This window comes from Parambassis ranga, chromosome 10 (genome assembly GCF_900634625.1).
Source record: "Parambassis ranga chromosome 10, fParRan2.1, whole genome shotgun sequence".
In the NCBI taxonomy this organism is placed as follows: domain Eukaryota; kingdom Metazoa; phylum Chordata; class Actinopteri; family Ambassidae; genus Parambassis; species Parambassis ranga.
Genome location: NC_041031.1, coordinates 10,273,941 through 10,289,623, shown reverse-complemented (window position 1 = coordinate 10,289,623; position 15,683 = coordinate 10,273,941). Strand labels below are relative to the sequence as shown.

Here is a 15,683-nt window from a genome sequence, read left to right as displayed (position 1 = left end):
ATGCAGCTGCCCTGCATGGTGCCCCTTTCTTGTTTGTTGTTAGACACAGGAGAGAGGACGGCAAGACTTTCTCCAAAACATTAGAGGAAAAAAAGTTGTTATTGGTACATAGACCACAAAGTAATGGCACAATGAGGACCGGGCTTTAAGCACTGCCACACACAGATTACAGAACTCTGTCCATCCAGCTGTGTGTGTAAATATGAATATATCACAACACTCATTTATATGCACACCCAGGCATGATGCAACACAGGAGCTAAAAAAACAGGCAACAACATATCTTGCTATTAAGTAATAACGTGTTATTCTACACTACATGTCTATAATGTTAATAAATTAAATTTTTTTTAATTAAATATATGAGACTACTTTACTATATATTGGGCAGAGATTCAGTTGTGCTGTTCTCTGTAGTGCACTGCCCTCTATAGGCAGTAAATAAGCCTCAATGTCACTGAAGGAGCTGCATCAGTGAACAATGAATTAAACACACCTCACAATTATGAAGAACATTTACTACATTCTTAATGAAGTATTTGAAGATTTATTCAGGAAGAAGATACAGATGAATGCTATTTACCATATCGATGTATATATCCTATCAGTAACTATTAGTTTGCAACAACAGACAGGCAGAAAACTGCAAAATATATGCAAAACATTTCTTCAAAATCATGACAGCTCACACTCCTGCCTCTCTTATCTGGAAATATGAGTGGATGAGAGAGTGAGACAAGAGGAAACAGGGCAAGGCAGGCTATATGTTCACAGGGATAACAGCTCTTCAGAGAGGTTTGGACCTCTGCTTTCAAGGCTGTGCATTATACAGTTTTCCATGTACGGTACACACATTGACTATCAGTACATTTCTCCACCACAGGAATCGTTTTTGCAGGTAAAACAAAAATCAGGTGAAGGTTTGTTAAGTTTTAGAACATCTGAAGGTTATGTTCTGTGCATTCCTTGTAAGATTACCTTCCTGAATATGTCAAGGCACACCACAGAGAGCTCGCAGAACCCACAGCTGCCGATTTTATGTTACAGGACATACAGATTCTTTACTTGACTCTCTCAGCTGGAGTCATATTGTCTTTCATTGTTCATGCTGAAGTTGCATGAAATCCAAGCCCTTCCAAATCAAACCTGAGAGCTGTGCATGAACAGGAAATAAAGTGAGGACAGGAGGCAGGGAAATTGGCTCTAATGGGGAGGAAGAGTGAGATGAATGAGAATAAGACACACGGTAATAGCACACATAGGCAGAGAGCATCAGCCATAAACAACTCACAGCAAGTCCACCAGCAGCTGTACAACTCTAATATGTGAATGTAGGAATACAGTGTGAGGTCCAGTTCAGCATTAAGCCCACATAATCTACACAACACTACAATATCATTCATAATGTAAGCACATCAAAACCTCACATCACAGGAATAAAAACAGATCAGTATTCTAACTGTAGCTCTAAATCCCCACTGTTTGAATCCCACTCAGTCCCCTGCGGCTGCTTAGCAACCCCTCTCCAGCACAATATAGTCTGAATTAACAGGGTAAAGCGTGACCGCTGCCTCCTCAAAACCACGAGTCAAGGGTGCGCTCCCATCATCGACGCCTTCTCTCTGCTCTGGAATAAAAGCCTGTGATTTATTTTCTATTATTTTATTAAGGTGGCTTCAAGCACCAAACTAAAACAACAACAAGCAAACAAACGAGCAGAACAAACTATCTGAAACATGTGTGCAGGTGTTGGTGCAAGTCCATCTGATGCCAAGGTCCCCTCATATTCAGGCGGATCACAACACACAGTTTCTGACCTACATGAAGATAAGGGTCAAGCACCATCAAACCTCCAATATCACTTTATCAGAACTGGATTTTCCACTTGGCTTCAGTGCAGTATTCTGGTGAGTACTGAACAAGCCCTGAGCAACAATATGGCTGAATGTCCCAGACTTCTAATCCAGAAAAGGTGAAATAATTCAGTGATGAGCCTTCCCCTTCATGATTTCTGAAGAAATAAAATGCTGGCAAAGAGCATGCTCCTAATGGGGTCCAAAGTGCTTTACACTGATGCATTATGTTCAAAACGCAACATAATTCATATTAATTAATAAGACACTAATTATTTCATTCGTTTTTTAATTTTGGGGAAGGATGGAGCCTCGAGCAGCAGTGATGGTCGAGATCTGCAGAAATAGGAATCCACTGGGTCAAATCGATGAGGGAGAGATCAATTTTCATATTCAGTGTTGTTCTGGGTGAAAGAAGGGACAGTGGTGCCTAAAGGCAGAGTGCAACTGCCATTTTTATATTTGTGTAACCTATTGATTTTTTTTATGATACTGGACAGAGGAGAATTTGAGACCACCAGCTCCATTCAGATGTCACAGCTGGTGGTGCGTTTTTGAGCGAGACACTCGTGGCACCTAACCCCTCACCAGTCTCTCCCGGGATAACCGCGTCAGCTAAAAGCGTTAAATGTAAATGCGAAAGCCTCTGTGAAGACTCAGAAGGGATTAAAACCCGCGACGTTAAAACTGCATTAGACCCGAATCCTCGTCGCCAGCTGCACATCACCCGTGGTCAGATCAGAATTTCATGAAAAACTGCCACGGACGCAGCCCGATCCTCTGTAAATGTCATTTTCCTTTAAGATGATGTAAGGCATTACTTCATGGGATGATTTCTCTCTCTCTCTCTCTCCCTCTCTCTTGCACAGCTTGGAGCAACATTATCTTAAACCTTCTGTCCAGCCGTTTCCGCACTCAGCAGTTTGGAGAGGTGGGTGCGCGCAGGAGTCCCGCTTCCATCCTCCTCTCTGTGAGCAACCTCAGAGCGTGTACCAGGATCTCAGATCTCAGGAGCGACGCTGAGCAGCAGAATGTCAAGATTCTTGCATAGTTATTAGTTTATCTTAGACTTATGTGATTGAACTGCGAGCCAGGCACCAAGGGGGTGACGCGTTCCGCTGAAAACTTGAAGCTTTTACTTTTTTTGATGGTGAGAAGATTCAGAGTGTAGTGAGAATTAAAATCTCATTGAAGTCCCACAGATGACCCATCGCGGTGGATGTATGTAACATGATGCTGGTAATGTTAATCGATTATGTCCAAAAAAGGATGCACCGTGGGCAGGCACATTTACGCATGGGGTCAAAGGATGTACTGTAGACACGCCTCGAGACTGGTTTGTCATGAGACACTGGATGCGAGGACTGCAGCTTGATTCAAGACTGTGCTTCGGGTCTGAGAGCATCAGCATCATGGAGCTACACCCCACACCCTGAACTTCTGTGTTTGCGCGCCGTGCTCGAGACTCGGACAGACTCTGGAGAGGTAAAAAAAATGGCATTGAGCGAAAACTGCAAAACGCAGCCTGCAAAAGAGCAAGGCTCAGTGCAGAATCCTCCATCGGATGTAATTGAGCTAAATGTGGGTGGGCAGGTGTATTACACACGTTATGCCACCCTGACAGGCTTTCCTAATTCCTTACTTGGGAAGCTGTTCTCTAACAAGAAGGGGTCTTCAAATGACTTGTCCCGGGACCTCAGAGGACGCTACTTTATTGACAGAGATGGCTTTCTTTTTCGTTATGTATTGGATTACCTTAGAGACAAGCAAGTTGTTCTCCCTGATCACTTTCCTGAGAGAGGCCGGTTGAAAAGAGAGGCGGAATACTTCCAGCTGCCTGAACTGGTCAAACTTTTGTCATCCGAGGATTCGAAACTCTTCCCAGACGACTTGTGCTACAGTGATTACGACGATGTGTCCCAGGGCAGTGAGCGGTTTTATCCCTCTTACTCCTTTGACAGGAGGTACGGCTACATCACGGTGGCGTTTAGGGGAGTTTGTGCCGCTGGAGGCAGAGAAAGCCTAACTGATGGAAAAGCCAAAAAGTTACCGAGAATATTCATCAGCGGCAGAATTGGCTTAGCTAAAGAGGTGTTTGGAGACGCCCTGAATGAGAACAGGGATACGGACAGACCACCGGATCGATACAGCTGCAGGTTTTACCTCAAGTTCAGGCACCTGGAGAGAGCTTTTGACATGCTGTCAGAGAGCGGCTTTCACATCGTGGCCTGCAATTCGTCCCTGACCGCGTCCTCCATCGGTCATTACGCGGATGACAAAGTCTGGTCCAATTACGCACAGTACATCTTCTACCGTGAGTGAAGGTTTATTCACATCCTGTTCTTTTAAAAGTGACATATAGTAACATGGAGGCATTTTAAACCCAATGATAACTCAAACACTTGCAAAGTAACAAGTACAGGTGCATCTCCAAGAAAAGGAAGAAAATGACACACCCAAGTCTGCATGCACACACATGCATGCAAGTGTGTGCATGCATGTGACGCATTGTGCACCATAAACATAGTTTTCATCATTAAATGGCAAAAAAGTTTATCATGCGTAATTTCCCATTCCTATTTTACCATCCTCCGGAAGAGAAAGTAGTATCCGTTTGCGCGCACCACCAGGAGGCATGGTCGAGTTGTTCTTTATCCCTCCTAAATCTTTGCATCCCTGCTCAAACTTGTGTTTCGGGTCCGAGATAACAGGCATACTTGCCCACGGGCCTCAGGGGAGTTGAGTCACAATGCTGCTATACACTTCAAGTACACATGCGTCATGCGTAAACACGGCTTACTGCTCAGATTCTGCCAGCCGCTGGGTTATGAATAATACAGCACCAGTGGGCAGCAAAAACACACATGAATGCTGCTTCTCTGTTCTCTTGAATTAGCTTTTCACTTGGAAACCAAGTGTGTTCATCAGCCAATAACTTAATTAGCTGCAAATATGGCTCATTCCTCTAGCAGAGGGAGGGGTTGGGCCATATGGCCAATTAAAAAGCACTTTGATAATAATTTTGAATGGCTCCTTCTAGAAGAGATGGGAAAACCCACTAGGTCAAGGTTGGAGGTGCAAGAGGGTGGACCGAGGAAGACATGACATATGGTTTGGTAATGGCAATGCAGGGTAATTATAACAGAAGGGTCTGTAAGTAGGTTTTTCCTTAGTCATTGAACGCTCGGAAGCACAGCATATGGTCTAGGTGTTCACTCCCTTCCCCATTAACAGACACTGCTCCAGGGCAAAGTCACGGGACAGGAGGAGGAGGAGGAGGAGGATGAGAAGGTGGGAGACGGTAAGAGTCTCAAAAGGAAAGAAGCTGCAGAGTAAAAAGAGCACAGAGAGGAAAAGAGGGATGGAATTTAAGGAAGCAAGCTTAAAGGAAGTGAAAAGAGAGGCAAGCAGATGGAGGAGAAAGCAGCTGAGCAGGAGGGATGAGGGAGTAAAAGTTGCATGAGACCTGGCCATGGGGAGAAAGAACTGAAGCAGAAAGAAGAGGAGGGAGCAGAAGCAAAAATAGATTAAAGTAAGGATCATGCAGGAAAGTTCATCGAGTCCGGGGAGCGCAGAGGAGAAAAAAAAACTGGGGTGGTAAGATGCAGAAAGTGAGACTGCATTTTTATTGTATGGGTGCAGCAGACAAGGTGAGGAAAAGGAAGCACACGCATATATATCTCAAGCATGAGGAGATGGCAGCCCATCGAGATGATGGATAGACACATCACAAGCAGACAGGCGTGAGAGCCTTTGCTTCACAGCGGCACAGCGGCCCGCATTCACTTTCTAAACTAATACTGTAACCTGATTCTGAATGTGGGACAGTGGCTGGCCTAGGGCAGGTAGTCCTAAACTAAAAATGCATGTAGACAAGTGCACCTTTGGGGATAGACCCAAAACAGATGTGTTTTTGTTGTTTTCAGCAAAATCACCCCCCCCCCCCAAAACAAAAACACAGGAGCGTAAAAAGAGAAGGAATGAGGCTTGTTAGAGTATAAAAAGAGCAATCCAGCAAACTGAGAGGCTTTCTCCAGCCTGTCAGTTCCTTAGCATCATCCATGTTGTTCTTCTGTTCAGTTGGTTTCTGCAGCTTTACTGTCTGCTCAGTGTGGATGTTCAAACATCGGGTATCATCTGTACAGGGAACTCTTCCCCCCTTGATAAGATAAGATAAGATAAGATAAGATAAGATTTTATTGATCCCGGAGGAAAATATTTTGCCAGAGGTTTCAGGTCATGTTGATGTTAAGACTCTTCCTTTCAGTGCTGCCTATACATGCTGTGGATTTCTCCACAGAATAAAACAAATTATACATCCAGCAAAAGGTCAGTCTCTTCAGGAGGTCACAGTGTCTGAGCATTCATCATGAACAGGAGCTTTTGCATCTGATGGCCATGATGAATAATTCACATTTAACCAAGCACTGCTTGCTCACCTTCCAAATAAACAACTAAACAAGACAGTTACATCCAAACAAATTGCCAGTATACATCAGAGCGGCCGGAAGAACCACAGTCAGCTGCTGGGGATCACCTACTTGCAAAATCACTGTGGAAATGGTAGAAAAGAGAGATTTTAAAGGAAAAAAATACATTACTGTATCTGTATGTTGTCTGCATGCCTCCACTTATCAGCCAAGCAGTTTACATTTATGTCTATTCAGACTCATGCAGTGGGACACAAGTGGATCTTTGGTGTTTTTAGATTTAAAATGTCCTTATGTCATCATTTTATCATTTGTACTGTAATGAGCATATGAGTTCGGCCACAGTGACCACTGACCTGTGACTAATATACAGTCAGTTCATCCCTGAGTCCAGCTGAATGTTGTCATTCTGAGATATTGTGTGTGTTATGTACAAACGGAACAGATATGAGGCCACATCAACCTGTGACCTCCTGCCTCCTGATTCTAAACAGACCATGCAATGAAGATTTGTATCCAAATATGGGAAGAAACACCCTTCCTGTGTTACCTGCTAAAATATTAACAGTAAAAAAAGAGAAGTTGCATTATTATTTGTATTTAAAATATGTAAAGGATGAAAATAGTTATTGTCTTAGTCGAGCAAATCTACAGTTGGTCTCTCTGTATGTTAGGGGTGTTTGCTTATTCCACTGGCAGTTACAGCATTATAGCTGTAGCGATTAATAACTCTAACCTTCCAGCTGGTGTTTGAGAATAGTCTCCTTATTACTAACAACCTCTAGGGAAAGAGGAGTGTGTGCTGCTGGCTAATTAAAAAACAATCTGTGATCCCCAAAATATATCAGCTCAAAGAATAGATTAAATAATTAACCTATTTTAAATCTAATCTAAACTTCCTGATCACTCAGTCAGTGCATTGATGAAAACTAGCTGCCATGCCTTGGACAACATAAAACATCATAACCTGCTTTGACTGCTTCCACATCTCAGTGGCAGAACAAATCACCATTGAACACTGAGGCTGCTAACAGCGGAGACACTTCCATCTCTGCTGCTCTGAAGGAGCTGTGCCTAGTCAAAATGGGAGACATGTACAGTAAAGATGGAGAATGATTAGACTTGCCAGGTGAGCTCTGTTAATATAACTGTGCAGTCTTCATTTGGGCTGCGAATGAGATGATGTGTGGCCATAATGGCTCCTGAACAATGGCCACAAAGTGGCAGGGAGAGAGGAAGAAAGTAATCAATTGCATGGGTGTAATGGAGGCAGAGATTGGGCCGTCCCTGAGCTCCCGCGGAGCCTGGTTGGAGCCTGGATGGATTGGCAATGCCTACAAGAGATGGATGGTGTTCCCATGAATAACTCGTCTTAAAGAGCACCTAGGCAGAAAAATGGCTGGAAGTAAGGCGAGGTGTATGTGCTTGTGCCAGCTATTTTCTTTCCTCTCCCGATGGTAGCAGAACATTGTGCACTATATTAATTCAAGTACACAATCTGGGCTACCTTGGGAGTAAACCTGAGTTTATTGAAAGGCTGTAGATGCAAAAAAATGAACCAGTCTTTAAAGCAGCAGCACTGAAACACTGCTACACGTTTTACTACAAGGTTTATAGTAATTTTATAACTTTCGTCTTGTAGACAGATAAATGTATGAGACAAAACGATCATGATCAATCATTTGATCATTTTTAAAATGGCACTTAAGAACTACATAAAATAAACAAATCCATGCAACAAATCTCACAATGTCTGCACACACTTACTGAATATCTTAATATCTTAAAAAAATACAAACTAAAACAGGGTCAGTTCTTAAGATTTAGTTTAAAAGTGTCCAAAAATGCACAAAAAGTTCTATTCCTTGAAAAAAAAGAAAGACATTATTGCTATGTATGATAGCTGTGTATTATTATTATTACTTTAGGTTTACACTGATGTTAGCACGGCTAACTGGTATAAGCACATGCCCATACAGGTTGTCAGTGAGGCGAGGCAGTCAACAAATGAGACCCTTAACAAAATGATGGCTGACCCTCTTAGTGACATTGTGAAAGCAGGATTAACAAGACGGCTGAATTTCTTGTTAGCCTAGCATCTTGCTAGGGAATCTTGCAGTTCTGCTTCCACACACACACAGCAGTGCGTCTTATGATGTTCCCTCTGTCTGGTATTACTGCACTCTGAGAAAAGCTGTTTTCCCCTCTAATAAATGAAGGTAAAGCAGTAAGTTATACATGTAGATAAAGGGACATACATACAAATGAAAGGTCGTATGTATACTGCCTGTAATACGTATGTATTTTGGATCACGATTATTATTTCTGTCCCTGGTTCTCCTGTATGGGTGGCAGGATAACTGGAATAACGAGTCTGACATCTAACACCTTAATGAGCCCTCCTGAGACCCTTAATGGCCGCCAGGATGTGAAACTCTTCACATTATGGGCAGGACCGGGTGCTTTCTGAAGACAGTGGGATCCCCTGTGTTGGCAGGAGGAGATATTTGTAGATTACATTATGGTTTTTTTCACAGTGCATAGCAGCAAGTGAACTCTTGGTATATAGTACTGAGTGCTTGCACTCTGTGTTATTTTCTGAAACGTCACTCTCTGACTTGTAACCAGCTTGACAGGGTGAGGGACCACAATTGGCCTTCTTTTTTTCTGTCTCCTCTTGAGGCATCATTTAGGTGATGACAAGAGCTGTGCATACACTTGGGACACCTTCTCGCATTCCTCCAGTCTCATCTTGCTTCATCAGTGCTTGGGTAGAGGAGGGGCGTGGCTTTGGGTCAGGGGACAGGCCTACAGGGAGAGGCTGATAGACATTTCAATCTGCCAGTGTTGCTTGTTCATCTCCCTGTCAGGGAGACACTCAGCGGACAGCCACCCTCTGACTCGGGAGGAGACTGCACCGCTTGTCATTAACAATCAGCCAGTGAGGCTGTCACTGCCCTCATGGAAAGCAGATAATGTGGGCCAGAGCCGTCTGTGAGAAACCAGAAGAGGGGCTCGGTGTCCTTGAATTAGGTCACGCTTGTTGGGGCTGTGACTTTATCTGACACTCAGTGTGGCTGCTGATGATAGTTGTTTCAGGAGAGTTGGCTGGCTGGATGCAGGTAATTAATATTGACAAATTCAAATGTATGCAGATATTACACACATTATTATACCTGGCAAGAAGGTGGCTGGAACCATCAGTTACAGGCTGGACACAAACTGCTGAAGTGAGACTTTCGCAGCAAATAAGACAATCTTGTTGAAATGGATTTCCCTCTCTCTCTGGAAGGACGGTCACTGCGTTTGCAAGTCAAGCCTTTTTTCTGCTGCAAGGACACGCTGGCCTAATTTGTGAGCTAACAAGCATGTAAACGAAACTCCTCCTGAAGCAGTGGAACATCAAAAATATTTGCGTAACTAGATGCGGGAGCAGGAGACCATAGGAACGTGTCTTTGGCGGCAAACATTTCTAGAAAAAAGTGCACAAATTAAATTGTAAAAAAAAAAAAGGACAAACAAGCACATCGAAAATATGAAATTATGGAAGATTGTCCTCTTATTTCTGTTTTGCTGAAAATGTTATTGTGCAGCATGATAACTCATACTGTTCAGTCTCACAGGGTCATGCTCTGTTTGGGCAAATAACAGGCAGTAATGAAAGAGAATGAAGCGGACGCGTTTGTTTCAAAAACGTAGACTCATGTTTTCCGACTCACTCGGACAGCAGATTGTTGTTTTCTGTTTGGAACTTATCTCCATTCATTCAGATTGAGGGCACAGTTCACATCGGCTTTGGCTGACAATAGGTATTAAGTTGTGTTTACATGCCAGCAATGTGAAATCGCTGAGTGATGAGTCTGTTTTGTTCATTGTTATTTATATTTTTTGGCCCTCAACCTCCAGCAGATGATTGAGCAGAGCCTCTCTCGGACATCAGGACTGAAGCTCTGTCGTTAAAGCATCATCAGACACCTTTGATGAGTCAGAAGCACAGAAAAAAAACACACAACAGACCCACTAATGTCTGGCAAGAAACCCACTGACATTTTGTATCGGAGTCTGTCTGCCTTCAGTCTGCAGCCTGTCCTACTTCTCTGCCATTTAGAAACTTGTATACTTGCAGTCGAATCTCCATAAAACCGACCTCTGTGTGGCAGGAGGACAAACATCCCTGCTTTCATTTGAGTAGTTTGAGGATACCCCGTGATGTGACACGCCTGTGTGCCTCTGTGCTCTGTGAAGAGCTTCAGCTCCCTCTCTCTGTGTTATTTATGAGAAGTGCAGACACAGCCTGCCTCTGCTCTGAAGACCGGCCCATGGTCTTTTTAATGTGGCTGGAATATGATCTCTTAGACGGGGTGTATAGATCTCAGAAAGAAAACACATTAAAATCAATGGCTTCCCTGAAGAGAGACTGTACTGTATTGTATACGCCCACTTGTTTAAATGTTCCTGAGAATGACTGTGTTTCCTGACAAGGCTCTTAGTTGTTTCCTGTCATTAAAGACACACAGATTGTATTTTGCATACATGTCCACGGCAGGTGCTTCTCAGCTTCTCAGTCTGTCAGAGGCCTTAATACAATTCATTCTCCTGCATGGGTTGAAATTTTCATGCTGCTATTATTGGGTGTTGGCTACTTTCCTAAAGGGGTTGCCCCTCTGGACTACAGCATCCATCCATTTAGAAACAATACTCAGCCTCCTCCCTCTTGATCCTCGTCTGCATCCCTTTCCCCACTGCTGCTGGATTCAGCAAGATTCATTTTCTGTGGAGGGAAATTGGTGCACTGATTGGCCTCTTTACTCATGGATTAGCCATTAAAAAGCTGTTAGCCACTCTCTCTCTATCAGCTCAATGCAATCATCACACCAGAGATAAGGTCATTATTACAGTCTGCGCAGAGAGGTTAAAATCCCCCTTGAACTCTGTTCGGTTTAAATTAGTGCACGCGCTGGAAGGAGGTAATGGACAAATGATTGCTCCCTCTGAGATATCATAGTCTGTTTCATCTCATTGGAAAAGCCATTAAGAGGTTTTTCTATGAGTTTATCTCCCATATACTGTTGTTTACATACAGTTCAACACTGCATATTTCGACCTGTTAGTAGAGCCACAGTTCATTGTTATTTTTGGAAATTAAAGACAGCTCCAGTGCTTACTGTCTTTACTTGAACACTTCACAAGCCAGCGGGCAGGACTGTACAGTATTTCTGCTCCATAATTAGCCGTGTAGGAGGATGTGAGATGAGGCAGGAAGAAGGTACAGGAGGAAAAACTGCTCAAATCTTTTTGCTCATCCAAACTTCGTGACAGGAGATCAGGACACCTCCAGGGTCTGCAGGTACCACTAAACCACTACACTCTTCACTGACCCGACTCTTTAACCAGCCGAGATAAACTGTGCTCTGGGGTTTACCCTGCCTGACCTCCAGAGGTATAAAACCTGTTCCCTGACTTATTTAACTTAGTGATCTAAACACCAAAATAATACACCACCTTCTTGGCAGCCAGGTTTCACTGCTTAATAGGAAACTGTGACGGCAAAAACAGATTGCTTTGGCTCCAAGACAGACTTTGCCTTAGGAAATGGGAAAGGTCTTTTAGGGAGCTGTACTGAGCTGCATGGAGCTCTGGGGTTCTCCTTATCAGAGGAAGCAATATGCACAGCCCACCAGCTCTTTGAGATTCAGCAATTAAATGTCAAAGCCAATAACTCACATGTTCTTACAGCTGTACCGCCCCCCAAATACCCACAGACACACACTCACACACTTATCTGATATTCGTTTGAAGATATTTGTATAACACTGAAACTGCTGTGTAGGCATTTGTCAGCGTTTGCTTGATCACTACCACTGTTTCTTTTGATTAGAGCTGGAATCTGTTACTTTAAGAGAGCTAGGATCATCTTACAGGGTGTTTTCTGTGTGTTTTTTCTAGGTGGCCCCTCCCGGTGGTCGTCTTCTCACTGCGACTGCTGCTGCAAGAGTCACAAAAGCGAGCGTGAGGGAGAGAGCGGCACTTCCTTTAATGACCTCTCCACTTCCTGCTCCGAGAGCCAGTCAGAGGCCAGCTCCCCTCAAGGAACTGTGATCTGCGGCCCCGTGAGCCGACGGTCCAACATCCAGACACTGGACCGCCCCATGCCTAAAGGACCAGTTCACATGCTGCAGCAGGCCGAGATGCGCCGCAAAACTGACATGATGAGAGTGAGAACCTTTGGGGTCCGGGAACGAGAGGCCGCCAAGAGGAAAGCAAACAAGGAGAAGATGACTCCAGAGCAGGAGATGGAGAAATGTATCCAGGACTTCAGACGCATTAGGATTCCAGATCGCTTTCCTGAGAGAAAGTATATGTGGCAATCAGAGCTCCTGAGAAAGTACCATCTCTGATTATGAGTGTGAAGAAGAGAAAGACAGATGGTACTGTAGTATCATGTCACCGTCAGAGTATTATAAACCGCATAGGCAAAACACTGCACCCTCTCTAGGACACATACTGTACTAGGAAAACAAACTGAGGCCACTTCTCCTGCCAGGATAACTAGCAAAGCACACACAGTACCAGGCAGTGTGAGCTGATGATTTGTAAAGTCTGCACAGTGTTGTGTGTATGATATGCACATGTGTAAATCAGGTTAATCCTGTTGGGGCTTACATCACACTCCCTGTTCTTACTCCACAGAGCTGAGACATGGGCGTACAATATCACTAACAACAAAGCAACCTCAGGGGCAACATTGTTTCAGTTTGTCAACCAATCACATCCCGTATGGCCCACAATGCTGTTTTTTTTTTTTTTTTAAATGGATGTACCCAGATGGTGCTGTGAGTTCGCAACGAAATATCACCATACGTCACTGAAAACACATATACTTATAGTATGCTTCAATAACAGCACTGCATGTCATTTCACCCTTAGCATAATTATGCAATATCAAACGAGAAAAGTTTCAACTCACTGTTTTCTGTGATGGGTAAAAAAATGGTGTGTCATGACTGAGACCAAGTGAGGAAAGCACTGCCTAGATCTGTTTGCCATTGTAAAACTTTTTGTCTGATGTTGTCCTCATGTGTTGGATAGATTATGTTGTGTAGGTAGCTATATAATGCCAATGGATATCAATCTAATCCTTGATTGTAAGTGTGCAAAAAAAGAAAATAAATGGGTTAGAATTGTATTGAATCATAGTGGAGCCTCTCATGACCTTCCATTGTTAAAGCAGCCCCATAAAAAAATTTAACTAAAGTGGCCAGAGGCACATCAGAGACAGCACAGACCACTGATCGGACAATTCCCCACATTACATGTGGAAACTTCCAGGCCTCAAATGGTTGTTTGAGGGTCTGTTACCATACACCCTTATGTAAAATGTCCAACTTTACACAGAAACAAATGTCTTAAGGGTTAAGTTTGGTAATGTCAAGTGTCAACCTCCGCGGCCGAGACACAAAGCCAACAGGGAAGTGTTAAAAATTGCAGTTCACACTGCAGCAGCTAGGGGCTGGTTCTAAAAGTGAGTCAATCCCCATAGACTTCAATGTTAAAAGGTCCAAGTCTACAGCAGAAATAAACATGTTTACAGCCAAAGTCAAACAAATGATTCTGGTCTCTATTCATAACTTCTCTTTGTACAGGGGGTAACTTTCAATTCTAATAAACATAAACATTATACATACATATATATGGCCTTGACATTGTGATGACAGGAACACATACCCATGTTTCTACAGTTACAGATGACCTATGAATTTTATAAACGAAGATTAACTGAGATGAAACACAAAACTGTAGCCATCGCTACCCACACACAGCTCTAGCTTCATTTAAGAAGTGAAATAGATCCCTTCTTGTTGACATTTTAATGTGTGCTTCATCCTCCTGAGAGGAACTCAAGGAAAGGGGGGAAGAGAACCACAGAGAGCACTATTTTTAGCAAGCAGATTTCTGCAGTGTTCCCACAACACATCCGCGAGGAGCGAGGCTGGGGGACTGTATCACTGCAACCCCAAAAAAAGGCCTGTGTGATGATAGATGAAGACCTGCGTCTCTCTTGGGGGCAGCGAGTGTCCTCCAACACAAGTTCCAAGGAAAAAAGCTTTGTTAGGGCTAGTGGATTTTGCTCTGTGCACACAACTGCACGTGAGAATAACAAGGAAAAACATATATTCTGTGTGTGGACTGTAGCTGCTACACCACTAACGGTGAAACCTATAATCCTATAATCTGCCTACATCTATAATCTTAAAGCTTAAAAGCTTCCATTTAGCTAGCATCAGATACAGGTGAGGATGTGAATACTTAAATACTGCAACAAAGAGTAAAATAGCACAAACCTGGAAAGAGACTGTAACATGACAAGATGGCTCTCCCTGTCCTTCACTCTGCACCTGGGCCCACATCCTCTCACCAACCATCCAACACGAACACCACATGAAATCTCTCCTTCTGAAACTCAATGCACTTTTCCCCTCGTCTTTCAAAACAGGATCCGCTTCGGCTGACATTTCACCTCATGCAATCTGAATCCTAACTCCTCAATGCAAAAATCAATCAATCTTCTTTTTGCATATCAAATATACACAACATCAGAGCGCAGCCTGGCCTGGCCTGGCACAGGTGACCTTGCTGACCTATCCCACGGAAATCACCTGAACAGAGCTGCTACCACTCTCCTTTCCTTACAGATCAATAGCCTCAGATCCTGGGTGCAGGCCTTTCTAAGTCTTTATAGATGGTCGATAACCAACATCCTCTTCGAGGATGCAAACTAACATTAAATCTTCAATCAGGAAAACATCACTGCCACCGCTAAATGCCCTCAATTATCTGGCAGGACTGCCTGCAGGACCTGCATTATGCACAGCAGCTTTCTTTAGCACGAGACAATTCTGACGGTGTGATTACAGCCTTTGTATTAGAAAATTACCGCAAAGCCTGAGTGGGTGAATTACCCTGATTATCAGATATTAGGCGACCAGAAAAGACCATGGGAATAGAAGCATGATGCAAAACCATGCAAACAAGATTTCTCTTTTCCATACAATGACTACATGTATTATATGAGGGTTGGAAGGGACTGTCATTCTCTTTCCTTTTATAAATCTGAGGCCATAACTGAACTGAAAATTTAACTAAAGTGGCCAGAGGCACATCAGAGACAGCACAGACCACTGATCGGACAATTCCCCACATTACATGTGGAAACTTCCAGGCCTCAAATGGTTGTTTGAGGGTCTGTTACCATACACCCTTATGTAAAATGTCCAACTTTACACAGAAACAAATGTCTTAAGGGTTAAGTTTGGTAATGTCAAGTGTCAACCTCCGCGGCCGAGACACAAAGCCAACAGGGAAGTGTTAAAAATTGCAGTTCACACTGCAGCAGCTAGGG

General features: G+C 43.5%; 1 protein-coding gene across 1 annotated transcript; it reads left to right on the top strand.

The window, feature by feature from the left end:
* Positions 1–3,316: 3,316 nt before the first annotated feature.
* On the top strand, positions 3,317–13,199 carry kctd16a (potassium channel tetramerization domain containing 16a). The gene is made up of 2 exons (XM_028415645.1): positions 3,317–4,167; positions 12,230–13,199. Exons 1-2 carry the CDS (start codon positions 3,348–3,350, stop codon positions 12,679–12,681), a joined length of 1,272 nt encoding a protein of 423 aa, XP_028271446.1. The 5' UTR covers positions 3,317–3,347; the 3' UTR covers positions 12,682–13,199.
* The last annotated feature ends 2,484 nt before the right edge of the window (positions 13,200–15,683 follow it).

Bases quoted from the DNA above. Each gene is read 5' to 3' on its own strand.
- kctd16a (XM_028415645.1), top strand. From the start codon at position 3,348: ATGGCATTGAGCGAAAACTGCAAAACGCAGCCTGCAAAAGAGCAAGGC. The intron at 4,168-12,229 runs GTGAGTGAAGGT...TGTTTTTTCTAG, and splicing joins CGCACAGTACATCTTCTACC to GTGGCCCCTCCCGGTGGTCG.